The 15,911-nt window shown below is 40.0% G+C and overlaps 1 protein-coding gene across 2 annotated transcripts in view; it reads left to right on the plus strand.

Annotated features, from left to right (window-relative positions):
* The window catches only part of GLRA2 (glycine receptor alpha 2), a 163,873-nt gene that overhangs the window by 40,782 nt on the left and 107,180 nt on the right, over positions 1-15,911 (plus strand). For both annotated transcript variants that reach the window (XM_077807173.1, XM_077807174.1), the window contains exon 4: positions 3,205-3,428. In XM_077807173.1, the coding sequence (XP_077663299.1) occupies positions 3,205-3,428 (224 nt within the window). The remainder of the gene's footprint in view (positions 1-3,204; positions 3,429-15,911) is intronic.

A 15,911-nucleotide genomic window follows, 5' to 3' on the forward strand; every position in this document is an offset into this window, starting at 1 on the left:
ATCCTATACTAACTCTTCTAACAAAAAGTACTTGGCAGTTCATTCCTTCTAATCTAAATTTAGTGTGTACTGCAGCTGATGAAAGCATATGTCTTTTATAGGTTTTTAGGAAATTTAAAGACTGTAATGATTTAAGTGAACAATTATACAAGTGTCCTGGAAATAAAAAATCCCTCTGCTTTCATTTAACTTCAGTATGTGTCCTACTGCAGAGAAATTAAAAGCCACTCACACAGTTGAATATATTAACTTTATGTCCTAAGCAATCTCCCTTCTTTCCTGCCAGCACCTGCCCTCTTTCATGTAGTAATTTTGTTAGAGTATTTTCATATCTTTGTAGTGGAAATTGTCCCATGTACATTTACAAGATAATTACTGTATTTCTAAGGCTGAGAAAATGAGAAAAGGAGACGCCTAAAGTTTGTCTCCTTATGTGATACAAAGATGCTTTGGCAATTTAGAACTCAAAATATTTGTTAAATTATAAACCATATGAAATTCCATAGCACAGAAAAAAATGACTTGTGAAAAATATATGTAGGCTTGTCTTTGAAGAATTCTATCAGTGCCTCTAATAATTGACTTTCCTTGAGCTCAGCCCCTCATTATCAGCCTCTTAGTACTCTCTGACACTCCTGTTTGGCTCATATCCACACAGGCAAAATTAAAAAAAAAATCACGCTACCAATGAAATCACGAAACATTATCCTATGGTTTCAGAAGCTTCATCAGTTGCTACACTAAGAGCTGTTTGAAATGTTTTGTCAGTTCAGCAACGCACTTTTCATCATGAGCCTCATGAATGAACAGTGGGAAACTCTTAAATTTGGAGGGGCTTATTCATCAGAGTTTGCATATTTGGCAAATAACTCACTGCATCACTAATCATAGGGAGAATATTATCTTACTTTTCAGTGATGATACATTTTTTAGACAGTGCAATTCAGTGGCCTAACTAAACAAATGTCAACTCATACATTTTCCAAGTCAGAAGCATATTGCTGCCATTTTCATATATTCTAACTACTGCAGAATAAATCCTAAATGCAGGATTTTTGTGCAGAAGATTGAATTATTTTGAGACCCTTTCACTAACAGATTTCTTCTTTCAGATAATATCATCAGTTTTAATAGCCTTAAATACTTCTGAAACTAAAATATTCAAGATGAATGGCATGTGGATTTCTGATAAACTATTCTCAGGGCAGTTAAATGTAGGGGGTTTGATATCAGTTAAATATATAACTACAGCAACAAAGCGAGCGATGCCAGACCTGTATTTGTTGAGCATGGAACCTCTGTAGGAATGATACACTCAGAATATGTGTGACTGTCTTTCCTATCAACTTAAATGGGCTTTGGATCAGTACCTACATGCTGTTATAACAGTCCTCTTAATGGCCAGTTTTGCCACACTACTGAAGTTAGCTCTAAATGAACCACTTAGTAATTTCTGTCCTCCCAGTTGTAACTAAAAGGCTACTGGGCAGGAGAGTGCAATTAGCATGAAGATAAGTAGAAAAGATGTGGAGGAGTAGAGAATTAGAGAACACACAGAGGAAAACATACAATAGGTACACAAAGGTTATGAACAGGAACTAAGATGTAGATAGGAAGAGAAATTATATCACATAATCAGCTCCTATGGAATTAGAATCATAGAAGATTAGAGTTGGAAGAGACTTCAGGAGGTCATCTAGTCCAACCTCCTGCTCAAAGCAGGACCAACACCAGGGCTTTTCAAGCCAGTCCTTAAAAACCGCTAAGGATGGAGATTCCTCTATCTCCCTTGGTAACCCATTCCAGTGCTTCACCGCCCTCTAGTGAAATAGTTTTTCCTAATATCCAACCTAGACCTCCCCCACTGCAACTTGAGACCATTGCTTCTTGTTCTGTCATTTGCCACCACTGAGAACAGCCTAGCTCCATCCTCTTTGGAACCCCCTTTCAGGTAGTTGAAGGCTGCTATCAAATCCCTCCTCACTCTTCTCTTCTGCAGACTGAATAAGCCCAGTTCCCTCAGCCTCTCCTTGTAAGTCATGTGCCCCAGCCCCCTCATCATTTTTGTTGCCCTCCACTGGACTCTCTCTAATTTGTCCACATCCTTTCTGTAGTCAGGGGCCCAAAACTGGACGCAGTACTCCAGATGTGGCCTCACCAGTGCCGAATAGAGGGGAATAATCACTTCCCTTGATCTGCTGGCAATGCTCCTACTAATGCAGCCCAATATGCCATTAGTCTTCAGCCAACAAGGGCACACTGTTGACTCATATCCACCTTCTCGTCCACTGTAATCCCCAGGTCCTATTTTGCAGAACTGCCACTTAGCCAGTCGGTTTCCAGCCTGTAGCTGTGCATGGGATTCTTCTGTCCTAAGTGCAGGACTCTGCACTTGTCCTTGATGAACCTCATCAGATTTATTTTGGCCGAATACTCCAATTTGTCTAGGTCACTCTGGACCCTATCCCTACCCTCCAGCGTATCTACCTCTCCCCCCAGTTTAGTGTCATCTGCAAACTTGCTGAGGGTGCAATCCAACCCATCATCCAGATCATTAATGAAGATATTGAAGAAAACCGGCTCCAGGACCAACCCCTGGGGCGCTCCGCTTGATACCGGCTGGCAACTAGACATCGAGCCGTTGATCACTACCCGTTGAGCCCAATGATCTAGCCAGCTTTCTATCTACCTTATAGTCCATTCATCCTATTCATACTTCTTTAACTTGCTGGCAAGAATACCATATCAAAAGCTTTTAGTACCTATCTCCTGGAGTATTGGAATCTGTTAATTTATAGATTGTGAATGACTGAGTTAAGTTACTCTTTGGGATACTTTCATATCTTTTTATTTTACGTTGTGATTACTGAACACTGTACAGCTAGTAATACTTTGCTATTTCTGAGCCTCATGTTAATCCACAGTAATCCATGGGGGGTTGTAGTTAATATTATCTTCATCAGTTGAAAAGGGACTATTATTTTTGATTTGGAAAATGTACCTGTTGCATTAGTTTGGTGCAGTATGCCACTTGCACTGCCTTATTTTTAAATAATAGCTCTCTCATTCAAAGGGAAGAGTAATATGTAGGTTTATTATATCATTGGTACCGCACTGAACCTAAAAGCATTGTGAGCATCAGGAAAATTAAAATGAACTCTCACCTTGGCAAGAGATTGACTTTTGTGCATGGCATTTCTGTAGGACTACAGAGTGAACATCTTTTTGAGACAGCAATGGAATGACTCACGCCTGGCTTACAGTGAATACCCCGATGACTCCTTGGATTTGGATCCATCTATGTTGGACTCTATTTGGAAGCCTGATTTATTCTTTGCCAATGAGAAAGGTGCAAACTTCCACGATGTTACAACGGACAACAAGTTGCTGAGGATTTCTAAGACTGGGAAAGTGCTGTACAGTATCAGGTAAACCAGCTTTTTTGCTTCTTAAGTCCCCTTGCTTCCATCTCTTTCTTGCCATGGCCACACTCATAGAATTTACATCTTTAAGTTTTATTGCCCCCTGTGTACACTCTAATGAGACATAAGCTCAGCAGAATAGAAGGAAAATCTGTCTATTTGGTGAGCTTTTACGTTTTACAAATTGGAATATAAGTGGCACAGCAATATCTCCTAGCCATGCTGAAAAATGAAGGGGTCTAGTGCCCTACCGATGTGCATCAGTAATTCCCATTAGCATCAATTGGTATTCCTCTCCTACTCGGAGGAGAAAATCAACCTTTCAATCTTTTTTGGGTTGAATTTTAAAAGTAAAGGGGAAATGTTGTTTTAAATGGCTGGAGAACATCTTAAGTGAAGTCATTCCTGCCATGTAATAACTTGGCATACAATAAATATGAAAATCACCCAGGTATCTGCTGGCCTTTGCATACATTTAAAAATCAGTGAAATTGCTTTTCATTTTTGATACAAAGTGCAGTGTAGTATATGGCATGCTGACTGAGTTTAGGCTGAGTTAATAAATGCTATTTGACACAACATAACTTGATGTGACCTTATAAAATGGGACACAGAATGATAGAGACGTAAAAAAAAGCATTGCTTAAGAATCGGCTGCAGCAAATCTACAGCACTCATTCTCTTTGATTAATTGCTTAATGCTTGTCATAGGATCTGAAGATGTACAGCACTCTAAATGCTATTACTATTATCATAGAAATTAATCATAATTTCTGAATTCCTGCAGGCTTCTTTTCTTGCAGTGCTTGGTTTATATAATGTTTACATTCTTTCAGATGTTTAACTAGTTGCTTGATGAGCTGTTTCTTCTTTATAAACCTGAACAAAATTCTTATTAGCTATAATAGGAGCTATTCATGTGTAAAAGCTGTAGGAGAGTGAGATATTTCACAGCGTGGATATTTCTGACTAGGCATTTGTCATAAATATGAGTGGGGAAGGAACCTTGACAGCATTCTTAAGCATATGGAAACAGATTTTTAATATCTGATTATGATTGTTCTGTGTAATGAGAAAGTAGCTTTGCAGTGGACAAAAAATTATGCCCACTCAATTTGCTTAATTCCCATGGAAATTCTGCAATATAAACACCACAATATGTGGATGGGTTGGTAGGTAATGTAACTGTTCAGTGGGGAGAATTTGAAATTGGCATATCTTAACAGTGGGAGAAAAATAACAGCATGCAAGGGTGAAAACAGAACTCACAGAGTGATATACCATACATTAAACATTCTGTCATGGACAAATACCTCTTATTTAATCTCAAGAAAGAAATGAATGCTTCTGTTCATTTGAGTGACATCAGACACCATCTTACTGGAGGCAACAATGCAGTTGGGTGCCATTCTGAGCACAGATGGATAATTTTCCTGACATTTGTCCGTGCTGCAAAAGTAATATTTCAAGCTGTCATATCATATTTGTAAAATTCACAAAGCTCAATGAAAGTTAATTTGAAATGGAGTAAACACCGGTAATATTTTGTGCTAAGGAAAAGTGTATTGTTTCTCATCTGCATTGCACAGCATTAGCGTATATTGTACCTGGTGCTTCTACAACACAGCAGCATGAAATTTACACATTAATAACATTTACAGTGAGCAGAACTTATGTTTGAAGGGTAATTGAGAGTTACCAATTAGAAACAATTTTAAAAATAATTATTTGACTCTCTTCTCCATATACTGGCCTTGATTGATCACTCCATAACTTAATTGATTTTAATGATGTTACACGGGAATAAAACTGAAGTAATGCAATGGTTAGTTAGTCCCATTGCATTAGGATGTTATAGTTGTAATTGCTACACCACTTTCATTACCATAATCATAGTACTTAGCACTTGCATAATAATAATATGTAGCATTTACTTCACTTTGAATGTTCAAAGCATTTTACAAATATGACTGACAAGTTACATCTCAGGCTGCTCTATCATATGTTTGTAGATGTCATAAAATCATGAGAAAGTTAATCTGAACTAAACATAAACCATATTTTCTCTAAAATAAAAGTGTAACAGTTTCCAATATGCACTAAATGAGAAGCTAGGCATTTCTATTGTGTCTGGCCTCCCCACCTACTGCTTTGGTAACATTATAAAAGTATTTAGAAATGCAGCGAGATGCTCCACCACAGAGACACTCCGCTTATTTTGTTGTGTGCTCTAAGGGGCAAATCCTGCCCTTTGTTCTGCAGGCACGGAAGGTCCTCTGGCAGTTACAATCAGTAGTTAGAATAAAGTCACATTCACAGAACAACTTCACCGTAAGCAGAGGTGCACTGTAACTTGAATGCATTTAGCTAATTGTGACTTTCATCCACCTTCCCTACAAATGGAGTTTCACTATACCAAAGTTCACTGTGTATATTTTATATAATAAAAATAGATTGAAAAGCAAACACTAGTCTAAATTAAAATATAAATCAACAAAATGTAAACCCCTAAAGTTGTGTGGTGATACCTTTCTAAAGCTCTAATCCTGCAATGAGCTCCATGTGGGTGGATCTCTGAGTAGAGGCCCACTCTCCTACAGTTCATTACAGTATCTGGACCAATGCAATATCATGACACTGATGAAAATCCTGTCTTCTCTTCCCACAGCCTGTTTCCCACAGTACGTTTTGTTATATTTTCCATTTGCTTTTTGTGTCATGCTCTGTATAGATTTTAAGTACTTTGGGATGTGGATCGTGTCTTCTCTAGCACACTTTGGGCACTACAAACCATAGGCGCCGACTCCATGGTTGCTCCAGCCCTGCTCAGCATCTACTGGCAGCCCTGCTGATCAGCTCCTCTCCCTTCCCCCCAGCACCTCCCGCCAGTCGCAATCAGCTGTTCAGCGGCTTGCAGGAGGCGCTGGAGGGAGAGGGAGGAGCAGCAGTGGGGACGGGAAGCAGTAGGCGGTGGGGACCTGGGGGAAGTGGTGGAGTGGGGGCCAGGTCTGGGGCGGAGTGGGGGTCGAGCACCCCTCCTTCAGCTAAGAAAGATGACGCCACTGCTACAGACAGTGAATAATAAGGACTAATAGTATTATATGACAAAATGGTTAAAAGATTTAATGGAATCCCTGAACATAGGTCTGTTTAGAAACCTTAAAAAGGCCATCAGTGCAGTTCTGACTACTCAGCTAGCTCAAACTATTAGTAACAGCCAGCCAGCAGGGGCTTATTTTACCTGGGTGAGAGGAGATTGAAAACTTTTGCTTAAATAAATGGGTTTCCTTGCCGCACTAGCTGCCCCCTTTGTCATGTTCATGTTATCTAGTGATTTCAGCCATATCAACTTGATGCAGAATGTGATGCACATAATCTAGGACCTAAGAGATTGGCTGAAGTCTTCTCCATCCAGATTAAATTATCAAGCAGACCATCACACTTTAAAAATATGAGAAGATGTTTGAGATTTTTGTGTTATTTAGTAAAGGGCTATTTGGAATTGCCTTGGAAAGAACTGTGGGGGAAGAGATTTGTTTTAACTATTTATCATTCTTTCTCCTGTATCCTCCTTGCTCTGGTTATAAGATATCATTGAGGAGCTGCCCAGGAAAGTACTCAAAATATTTCAAAATAGCTACATCCATTTTCAGATTTGCTATCTCTATTTTGTTTGTCTTCATTGTGCTGGATGTGATGTAGCTATTTAGGTTATTGCCTCTTTCTGGTGTCATGTCCTGACCTTGATCCAACTGTAAAATGTTATTATGGAGAAGGGAAGAGAATCTAATAGGGAAAATGGTGTCAGTGTCTGGGGTGTAAAAAGGAATAATGCTGCTGAAACCCCATGGCATGGAGAGGAATCGGGCTCGTTGATTCCCTTCTATTTATGCAACAGAACCCTACCTCTGTACCCACCATACTGCAAAAACCAGCTACTATTGCTAGTTGCAACATCCAAAAGCCATCATTGGCTTGCCCATCCGAAAGAGCTGCTCTATATTCGTACCAATGGCGATCCCTCTGGAGTGACACGCCCATGCGCTAGTTGCTTTATCTCGTGCAAATCAGGAGATCACAGTCCAAAGCACAATCAATTCTCATTCCACAGCTTCTTTCTTTGTACTCTTTTTTTCCTGTTTGTTCTTTTCCTCTTTCATACCATGGCAATTGTGCTGAGTGCTGGAGAAACTGCTCCAGCTCCATCCCCAGAACATGGGTCTGGTTATATCATGAGTAGGCTTGGCAGAATTCAGTTTTGTTTTTTATAATTTCAATTGAAAATATCACTATTTGTTTTAATTTTATTTGTTCAAATTTTCACTAGTTGAGCAACATTATGGGGTTTAGGCATTTTTAATCGATTTTAAATGTTCAGTTCTGGGCACTTATGGGGGGACAGAAAATAATGATTCTTTTATAGTAAAAGTTTAGATTCAAAAAGTTAGAGCTTTAAAACTGTTAAAACACTAATTGTCAAAATCACATGTCAAAATATACATAATAAATAGCCTTACATCAAACTGTAATAAGTTCTCCAGCAACATTTTTCTCCCTTTGCCTCTCTGTAAATGTCTATTATAGATGGAACTATTTTTATCACTTTGTGTGTGTACAGTGAAATCAACATTTATCAACATTTACCCATAAAAATATAATCCTTCCAAGCATAATTATGAATAATAAAGATTACAACGTACAGGATACTTAGTGCCAAAAGCAGTCTCTAGCACTGTAGTATTTTAAAAAGAAAAGGAGTACTTGTGGCACCTTAGAGACTAACCAATTTATTTGAGCATCCGATGAAGTGAGCTGTAGCTCACGATAGCTCATGCTCAAATAAATTGGTTAGTCTCTAAGGTGCCACTAGTACTCCTTTTCTTTTTGCGAATACAGACTAACATGGCTGTTACTCTGAAACCTGTAGTATTTTAGATTTCCTACTACAACGTGGGCAAGTCAGTGCTAGTGGCAATGCAGTGGCCACAATGAATGAAGCTGCAATCATTTAATAATCTCCTCTGTACCTGTATCCTTTGTCCTATATGAAGGAAATACAAAGGCTAAAAAACTGACTCAACATTTGTCCCCGGGGGAGAGAAGGCAATAGCAGCCAGATTATAAAATCCATTACTCTGGTGGTGAATTTTACTTTAAATTTTATTTTTTCAATAGACACTATTAGAAGAAAACCCAGACCTTTTGTCTGCAGCTGCAGAGGGTCCTTCTGCAGTGGGACTGGTGTCATCTACTGTGCCAACGGTTCTGGGCGCAGGAAGGAGGTTCAAGGGACTAGAAGGGAACTAGGGCATGGGTGGTTCTGAACAAAGTCAGAGGCTGCACGGCAGCATAGTTCCTTCTGTTCCCTATAGGCTGTGTGTGAATGGTGGTCATGTGTAACATTCACTGGGCATTACTTCAGCACTGGATTGAAATAACCTCTGAGAGCTCTTTAGTTTGGCAGCTATAGAAGCTGGTAGCGCAGCACAAACAGTCAGCTGGTTTAGGTATACGCATTCCAAGATTCTCTTGGGGTCAGATTCTTAGTTGGTGTAAAATGGTGCAGCTCCATTTACTTTAAGGGAGCTATGGCAGTTTACACCAATTGAGGATTTGGCATGTGGTACTTAAATTATAATGTCCAGCCCAACTGAACATACTATGTAAATAGTCTAGTGTGCTGTAGAGAATATTCCATAGATCTAAAATAAGGTATGAATCTCTGTGCTTACATTTGGTTACTTCAATTTATTTTATAATCCAATGTTAGGATTTAAGAGGATTTTGACTTCACTAGCAGCATTGTCTTGTCATGGGAGATTAACAGAGAGTGGGAGTAGAGAGGCCATTATTATGACTAACACCACTGTTTGCTATATAAGAATCAGTGACTGTTGTGAACACTCCTCTCTGATCTCATTGGTTATACCAAATCCTACCACGATAATATTGTCCAGGTGGCATTTTCCCTTGGAAGCCAAGCTTTGCTAGCATAGGCTCCTGTTTCCTCTGGGGAAATTTCAGGTGCTTTTTATCTGGCACAAGAAAAATAATTCCATTATCCTTAGACAAAATTGTATGAAAATTCAGTGTTCTATGCAATGACTTTTTAAAAACATAAAGCTCTCCATATGGGCTTAAAGTAACTTCCGGAATTAATGAAAGCACATTCTGAGAATAACAAAGTGCAGAAATGCTCATGGAAGTAGAGCACCTTCATACAGTGGGCACACTTAAAATGCTTTTTATCATTTTGATAAATATTTGCCAGATTCATCTTCACATGAACCTGATTACAAAAATTAACACTGGTTTCAAATTAGTGAAACCTGCCATAGAGACCCCCTCTGAAGATAGAGACCACCTGTCATGAGCAGCTACTTGCAGAAGCCCTGGAATGCCATCGGTCTCTGGTGTGCAAACCTTTGAAGAGAGACCACCTCTTACAAGTGACCACTTTTGCTAACTCCTGTAAGTGATCACTCTTGGCAGGTTTTACTGTACTTAAAACTGAGATGTCAGCCGTTTTCATAATGACAGAAACTGGTGTCCTTCTGCTACAATCTGATGTCCACAAATACTTTTCCCACCCATCCTTGCTCTCTTCTTCTTCCATTTTTGGTTCCTTTTATTAAGCCACCTCAGATTCTTTCCTGATATTTGCCTCAACCCTTGAAACAATTCTCCGCTTTTCTTTTGCTTGTTGATGGTCCCTTTCATCACCCTCTATGGATTTCATTATTCTCACTTCCCCGTTCTACAGTGTCCAGATCTATATGGAGGATCTGACTGCATTTGTCATATTCCTAACTTTCCATTGGCCCTGAGTACTTGGTTTGATTATGTTAAAGACTAGTATGAGTGTTTGTTATGCAAGCAGCACAGCTATTGTCAAAACCCCATAGACAGTTTTGCTTGAAGAAAAATTAGCTTTTTAACGACACCAGCTGGTTGCTCTTCTCTGATCATAAGACAGTTAAAGTGAATTAAGGATCCTGACACTAGTAGCTACCTGGCAAAGCCCAAATTTATACCCCTTTACACACACCCCCCCCCACATTGTTTCAATCAAAAATAGTGTCATTTTAATAAAAATTGATTTTTTTGGCATATCCTGTGAATAATTTGTACACATAGAGTTGTTCTTGATTATAAGGTTAAAAATTATTGGCAGGTGACTAGTTATGGAAATATGTGCTAATGGGATACTGCTGGCTGGTTGCAAGCCAAGATACACATCTCTGTACATGAGTTTCTAATAGGCAATCGTTAAGTCTGTACTGAATTGTCAGTGACCCATGGCGACATCTACCACAGGTAATGATCTCCCTGTAAATACAGAAGTAGCAAGATGAAATGTAAAAGGGTGTAGCCGTGAGGCTGATTCTAAACGAGTGATGCAAAAAATCCTGTCCCTGTATCATGCATGCTTTCAGGAGTAACTGCCTTCTGCCAGTTGTATTTAAACATGTTGCTTAGGACAGAGGATCATGGTGCCAGAAGGAAAACAAAACCAGACCAAATAAACAGTGGTGTAGAGTAAATATCCAGTTCCAGAAACAACACAAGAAATATCAGAGATGGCAATTTATTCTTCTTGGAGAAGAAACAGGTGGGTTACATTATTTTAACTATTAAATGAAATCATACTCAAACTTAATTTCATGGCATTGACTGAGAGATAATTGGAAACTCATTATATTCATTGGCATGGCGTATCAACAGACAGTAACTGCATTACAATGAAAAATGAGATACAAAGCAATTTTTCACTATTAATGAAAAACCTGCCACACCATTCCAGTCCAGTCACTGGGTTGTTAAGCAATATGTGAACCAAAATGAAGTCCTGTGAACCACTAAGGAAGCGTAGACAGAACACTCTAAGAAACTGAAGTATAGGAAGCTTCAGTCTATATTTTGTGTTTTGTCACAATAGAGGATGCTCTATATTTTCCATAAGCCTCAGTTTTTGTTCCGTCTCCACATCTCAGAAACGAAGTTGCACGTGAAAGGGATCAAAGAGTTACTGGTGTGAAAGACTGACCATCTCCTGAACAAACCTTATGGAATTAAGATAACCTTGATTGAATTAGCATTAATACCTTTGGAGTATATTGTATTGAAAATGCAATTGTGTATGTGTTGCTGTGGCATTGTATATACCTTCTCTAGTAAGAAGTGGGGTTGCTACTAAACTTCCTTGTTATCAGCCTGTGAAGCCATCCCTCTTGGATAGATATGCACATATTATTTCAAACTGGATTCCCCAGAGACCAACAGACAAAGAAAAGACTTTCGGGAAAATAACCTGGTTTTAGATGGACTCGGGGCCTTCTTCCTGATCCAGCAAACAGACAGGACCCTGCTCATGGAGGGCCCCAATCCTTAGGGTAAGGTTGGAAGGACTGGACCTGTCAGAATCCATGCTGGGGTTCCTGGTAAATTTATTAGCATGTGTATAGGTTTTTATTGTTTTTCATATGTTTTCTCTGTAGTGCTTTTACCTTGAGAATAAAGTAGGCTTACACAGGAAGTGCTGTGTGATAACTTATATCTGCAGCAATCCCCTTGTTATCAGTCTCTGAAAAGAAAGCACACTGGTCTGTTTTGGCAGACTGTGCTGGGAAATACACAGTGAAGGCAGGGAACTGTGGAGTCTGGACATACTCTGCTCAGAAAGGAGTGAGATGTGGGTCTCCACCCAAGAGAGGCAGCAACTGGAGATCTGGAAACCTGAGGGTGGGTGCCCTGGCTGGACCACTGAGGGGAAATACAGGTGCAGTTGCCTTGTACTGTGACAACTGGATCCAGCAAGTCTGGAAAACATGAGAAAACATGCAGGTTGGCTGCTCCATTTTAGAAAGCAAGGGGGAACTGCCAGTAAATTATACAAATACCAGTATTGCCATCCCCAAGGATTCAACGATCATGAGTCAGGCCCCAAATCATGGGATGGGCTTAAAAATGAAGAGATTTTTAAAACATAATGAACTTGTTTGTTTTTCTTGGCCTGGTCTCTGAATCGTTTGGGTTTACTTGGATCACACTTTCAAGCTTTTCTCAGCAATCTTGAGGGCTAGAAACTTACTCTTAAAAAAAAAAAAAAAAGCTGCAGCTTTCACTTAATCACCTGCTTCCAGGACTGGGGGTTTGTCATAAATATAAAGGGAAGGGTAACCACCTGTCTGTATACAGTGCTATAAAATCCCTCCTGGCCAGAGGCAACATCCTGTTACCTGTAAAGGGTTAAGAAGCTCAGCTAACCTGGCTGGCACCTGACCCAAAGTGACCAATGAGGAGACAAGTTACTTTCAAAGCTGGGGGGGGGTGGAACAAAGGGTCTGTCTGTCTGTGTGATGCTTTTTTCAGGAACAGATCAGGAATGCAGCCTTACAATTGTTAGTTAGTAAGTAATAAAGCTAGAAATGCATTAGATTTCCTTTTGTTTAATGGCTGGTAAAATAAGCTATGCTGGAGGGAATGTATATTCCTGTTTTTGTGTCTTTTGTAACTTAAGGTTTTGCCTAGAGGGATTCTCTATGTTTTGAATCTGATTACCCTGTAAGGTATTTACCATCCTGATTTTACAGAGGTGCTTCTTTTACCTTTTCTTTAATTAAAATTCTTCTTTTAAGAACCTGATTGATTTTTCATTGTTCTTAAGATCCAAGGGTTTGGGTCTGTGTTCACCTGTACAAATTGGTGAGGATTGTTATCAAGCCTTCCCCAGGAAAGGGGGTGTAGGGCTTCGGGGGATATTTTGGGAGAAGATGTCTCCAAGTAGGCTCTTTCCCTGTTCTTTGTGTAACACGCTTGGTGGTGGCAGCATACGGTTCAAGGACAAGGCAAAGTTTGTACCTTGGGGAAGTTTTTAACCTAAACTGGTAAGAATAAGCTTAGGGGGTCTTTCATGCAGGTCTCCACATCTGTACCCTAGAGTTCAGAGTGGGGAAGGAACCTCGACAGGGCTTTGAGAAAAAACATCCAAAATTGCGAGACTTGTGATAAAATCGTGGGAGTTGGCCACATTGCTGTACATATCTGCTTGTATATCTGGGTCCTTATATCATATTACCCATCACTGTCTTTGTGCTAACTCTGTGCTAGTATTTTATCACATATTAGTAAGGTAATAGTATTGTTCCCTTTCCCACTGGTAGGTTGCAGGTGGGAGTCTGAGAGAGCCTGGGGCAATGAGAAATGACACAAAGTGTTCTTTCTGAGGAGTGATGCTGCCTGTTGCCAGCTGTAGGTGAGGCAGCTGCTGTTGGGAGTGTTGGATTGTTTGACAATGTGGTCTTAGCTCATTGCTCCAGATGGGAAGCAACCAGAATTTTCTTAGCCCAGAGTTCTTCCTCCTCTTGTAGCCTATAGGTTTGTTTGGGTTAAGAAATAAGTAGAAGTTAGGTTTAGGGCCTAAGTTAGCCTAAGTGTAGAGGAGTACGGGCAATGGAAGTTGCTAGTATGAGAAAGTTAGAGATAAGTTAGAGACAGTGTTATGGCAAAGTAAGAGCTAGCAAGGACATGAACCAGGCTTATGTTACTGTTATAGCTGGTTGGTTATAACCGGTTTGAACAAGGTTTAATGAGTATTTTTAAAAATCGTGGGGGTTGTATTAAAATGCTATCTATATTGATAGACATTGGTGCAGATGTTAATTAAAAAATGTGTAATGTAAAGAGCTAGTAAGAAGGTGGCAGAAATATAATTATAGTAAAGGCAAGTTTTATTATAATGCTAATTAACATTGAGTATAAAAGGAGTAGTTTTGTTAAATTGCGATTAACATCAAAAGGATACTGTTAGGTTCCAGGATTATAAGGTTGTACTTCACTCTGGTGTCAGTGGACTGATCACCTATTGATACACCATTTCATCTTGGAGTGTGAGTCTAATAGTAGCGTTTGTGTAAGTGGTAATTGCATGTCTGTTTACTTAAATGATCATTTTTCTTTTTAATAAGGTTTGGTTGAATCATTCAAAGTGTTGCCTAGTGGGCCTCTACTAAACAAAGTTTCTGTAACTGACCTAAAGGCTTGAACCTGAAAACAACATTGGGTTTTACTGCACCCTTATCTTTAACAGCTTACTATTAATTGGAAACATTTCAACTTAAAGGTTGCACTCTGCCCTGCACCCAGCAGTAAGCTCTCTCCCCCACATTCTCCCCCTACATCCAGCCCCATGCAACCAGCTCCACACATGCTCCCCTCCTGCTGCTCCACACTCAGCCCTGCACTCTTCCCCACACACACATTGCCCCACTCCCAGCTCTGAGCTCTCTCCCCTGCACCCAGCCAAAGATGTGGTCAGGCTGAAGAGAACCAGCCCTACAATGAACCAGGAAGTTCTGGAAGCCCCAGGCTCCAGCATCCTCCTGTATTTCCACTTCCCCAGGAAGAACCAAAAGCCCAATCCAATCCTCCCTCCCTCCTGGGGTTCCCAGTGCCCCTTGATCCACTTCTCCCCAGGGACTGGGGATGCCCTGTAACCATGAGTGGCTGAAGGACTTGGGGCTGTGTAGATGCATGAGGGTACAGTGCCACTCAAATTTGGCCTGTCCACCCTTCCATCAGCACAAGGGGGTGGCTGGGTCAAATTTGAGTGAGTGGCATTGCAAGCTGACACACAGAGTTGCTGCATCATTCAAATCTGGCCCAGCTGCCCCACCGTTATGATGCAGGAGTGGCTGGGCCAAATTTCCAGCTCTGGTCAGGGGCCATAGGAAGGTCCTGGGCTCTCTGCTTCCACTCATGCCCATGCCTCCAGATATCCCTGATGCTACAGTATTAGTTTACATCAGTATAAACCAGTCATATAATATACACCACAGTGACCAAGTAGAAATACAAATGATCAAAATTGCAGTCAACACATGCAGATATATACTAGCACATCCTCCTCCTACATGTGCACAGACATTATTCTGTTTTGTTTAAACAAACTGACCTGCCGTGCTGTATTGTCATTTCTGGAACAACCTTCTTCCAGTGAAGGTGCAATAGTATCCACTAATAAATTAGTAATTATCTTATTATGATATGTTAGGATTTGAAAAGTTGTTATTTTTGCTATGTGAGCTGACATTGAACAGATTTGACCATTACAGGCTTTCCAAAGCTCGCTGAAGTCAATGGAAAGACTCCCATTGGTTCCAGGGGGGTTTGGATCGAGCCTAGTAAGATAATATTGTTCTTTTAAGGCCTGATTGAGCACTTATTCATCTGAGTAATCTCAGTGTCTTCAATGGAACAACTAGTGTATATGCTCATCAAGGTGAGCAAGGGGTCTTCATTCTAGGCATTAATTTGCACTATTGTGCTACTGAGGATATGACACACCCCAAAAAGTCAAGCAGATAGAAAAATGTCTGTGCTACATGATGTTCTGAGAGACCCCCACTTTTTGGAGATAAAGAGGGTGCAGATAAAAACTGTACATTTCTCTCCTGCAGTATTTCCATTTACCACATTATTTTCTATTTC

This window comes from Eretmochelys imbricata, chromosome 1, assembly GCF_965152235.1.
Source record: "Eretmochelys imbricata isolate rEreImb1 chromosome 1, rEreImb1.hap1, whole genome shotgun sequence".
In the NCBI taxonomy this organism is placed as follows: domain Eukaryota; kingdom Metazoa; phylum Chordata; order Testudines; family Cheloniidae; genus Eretmochelys; species Eretmochelys imbricata.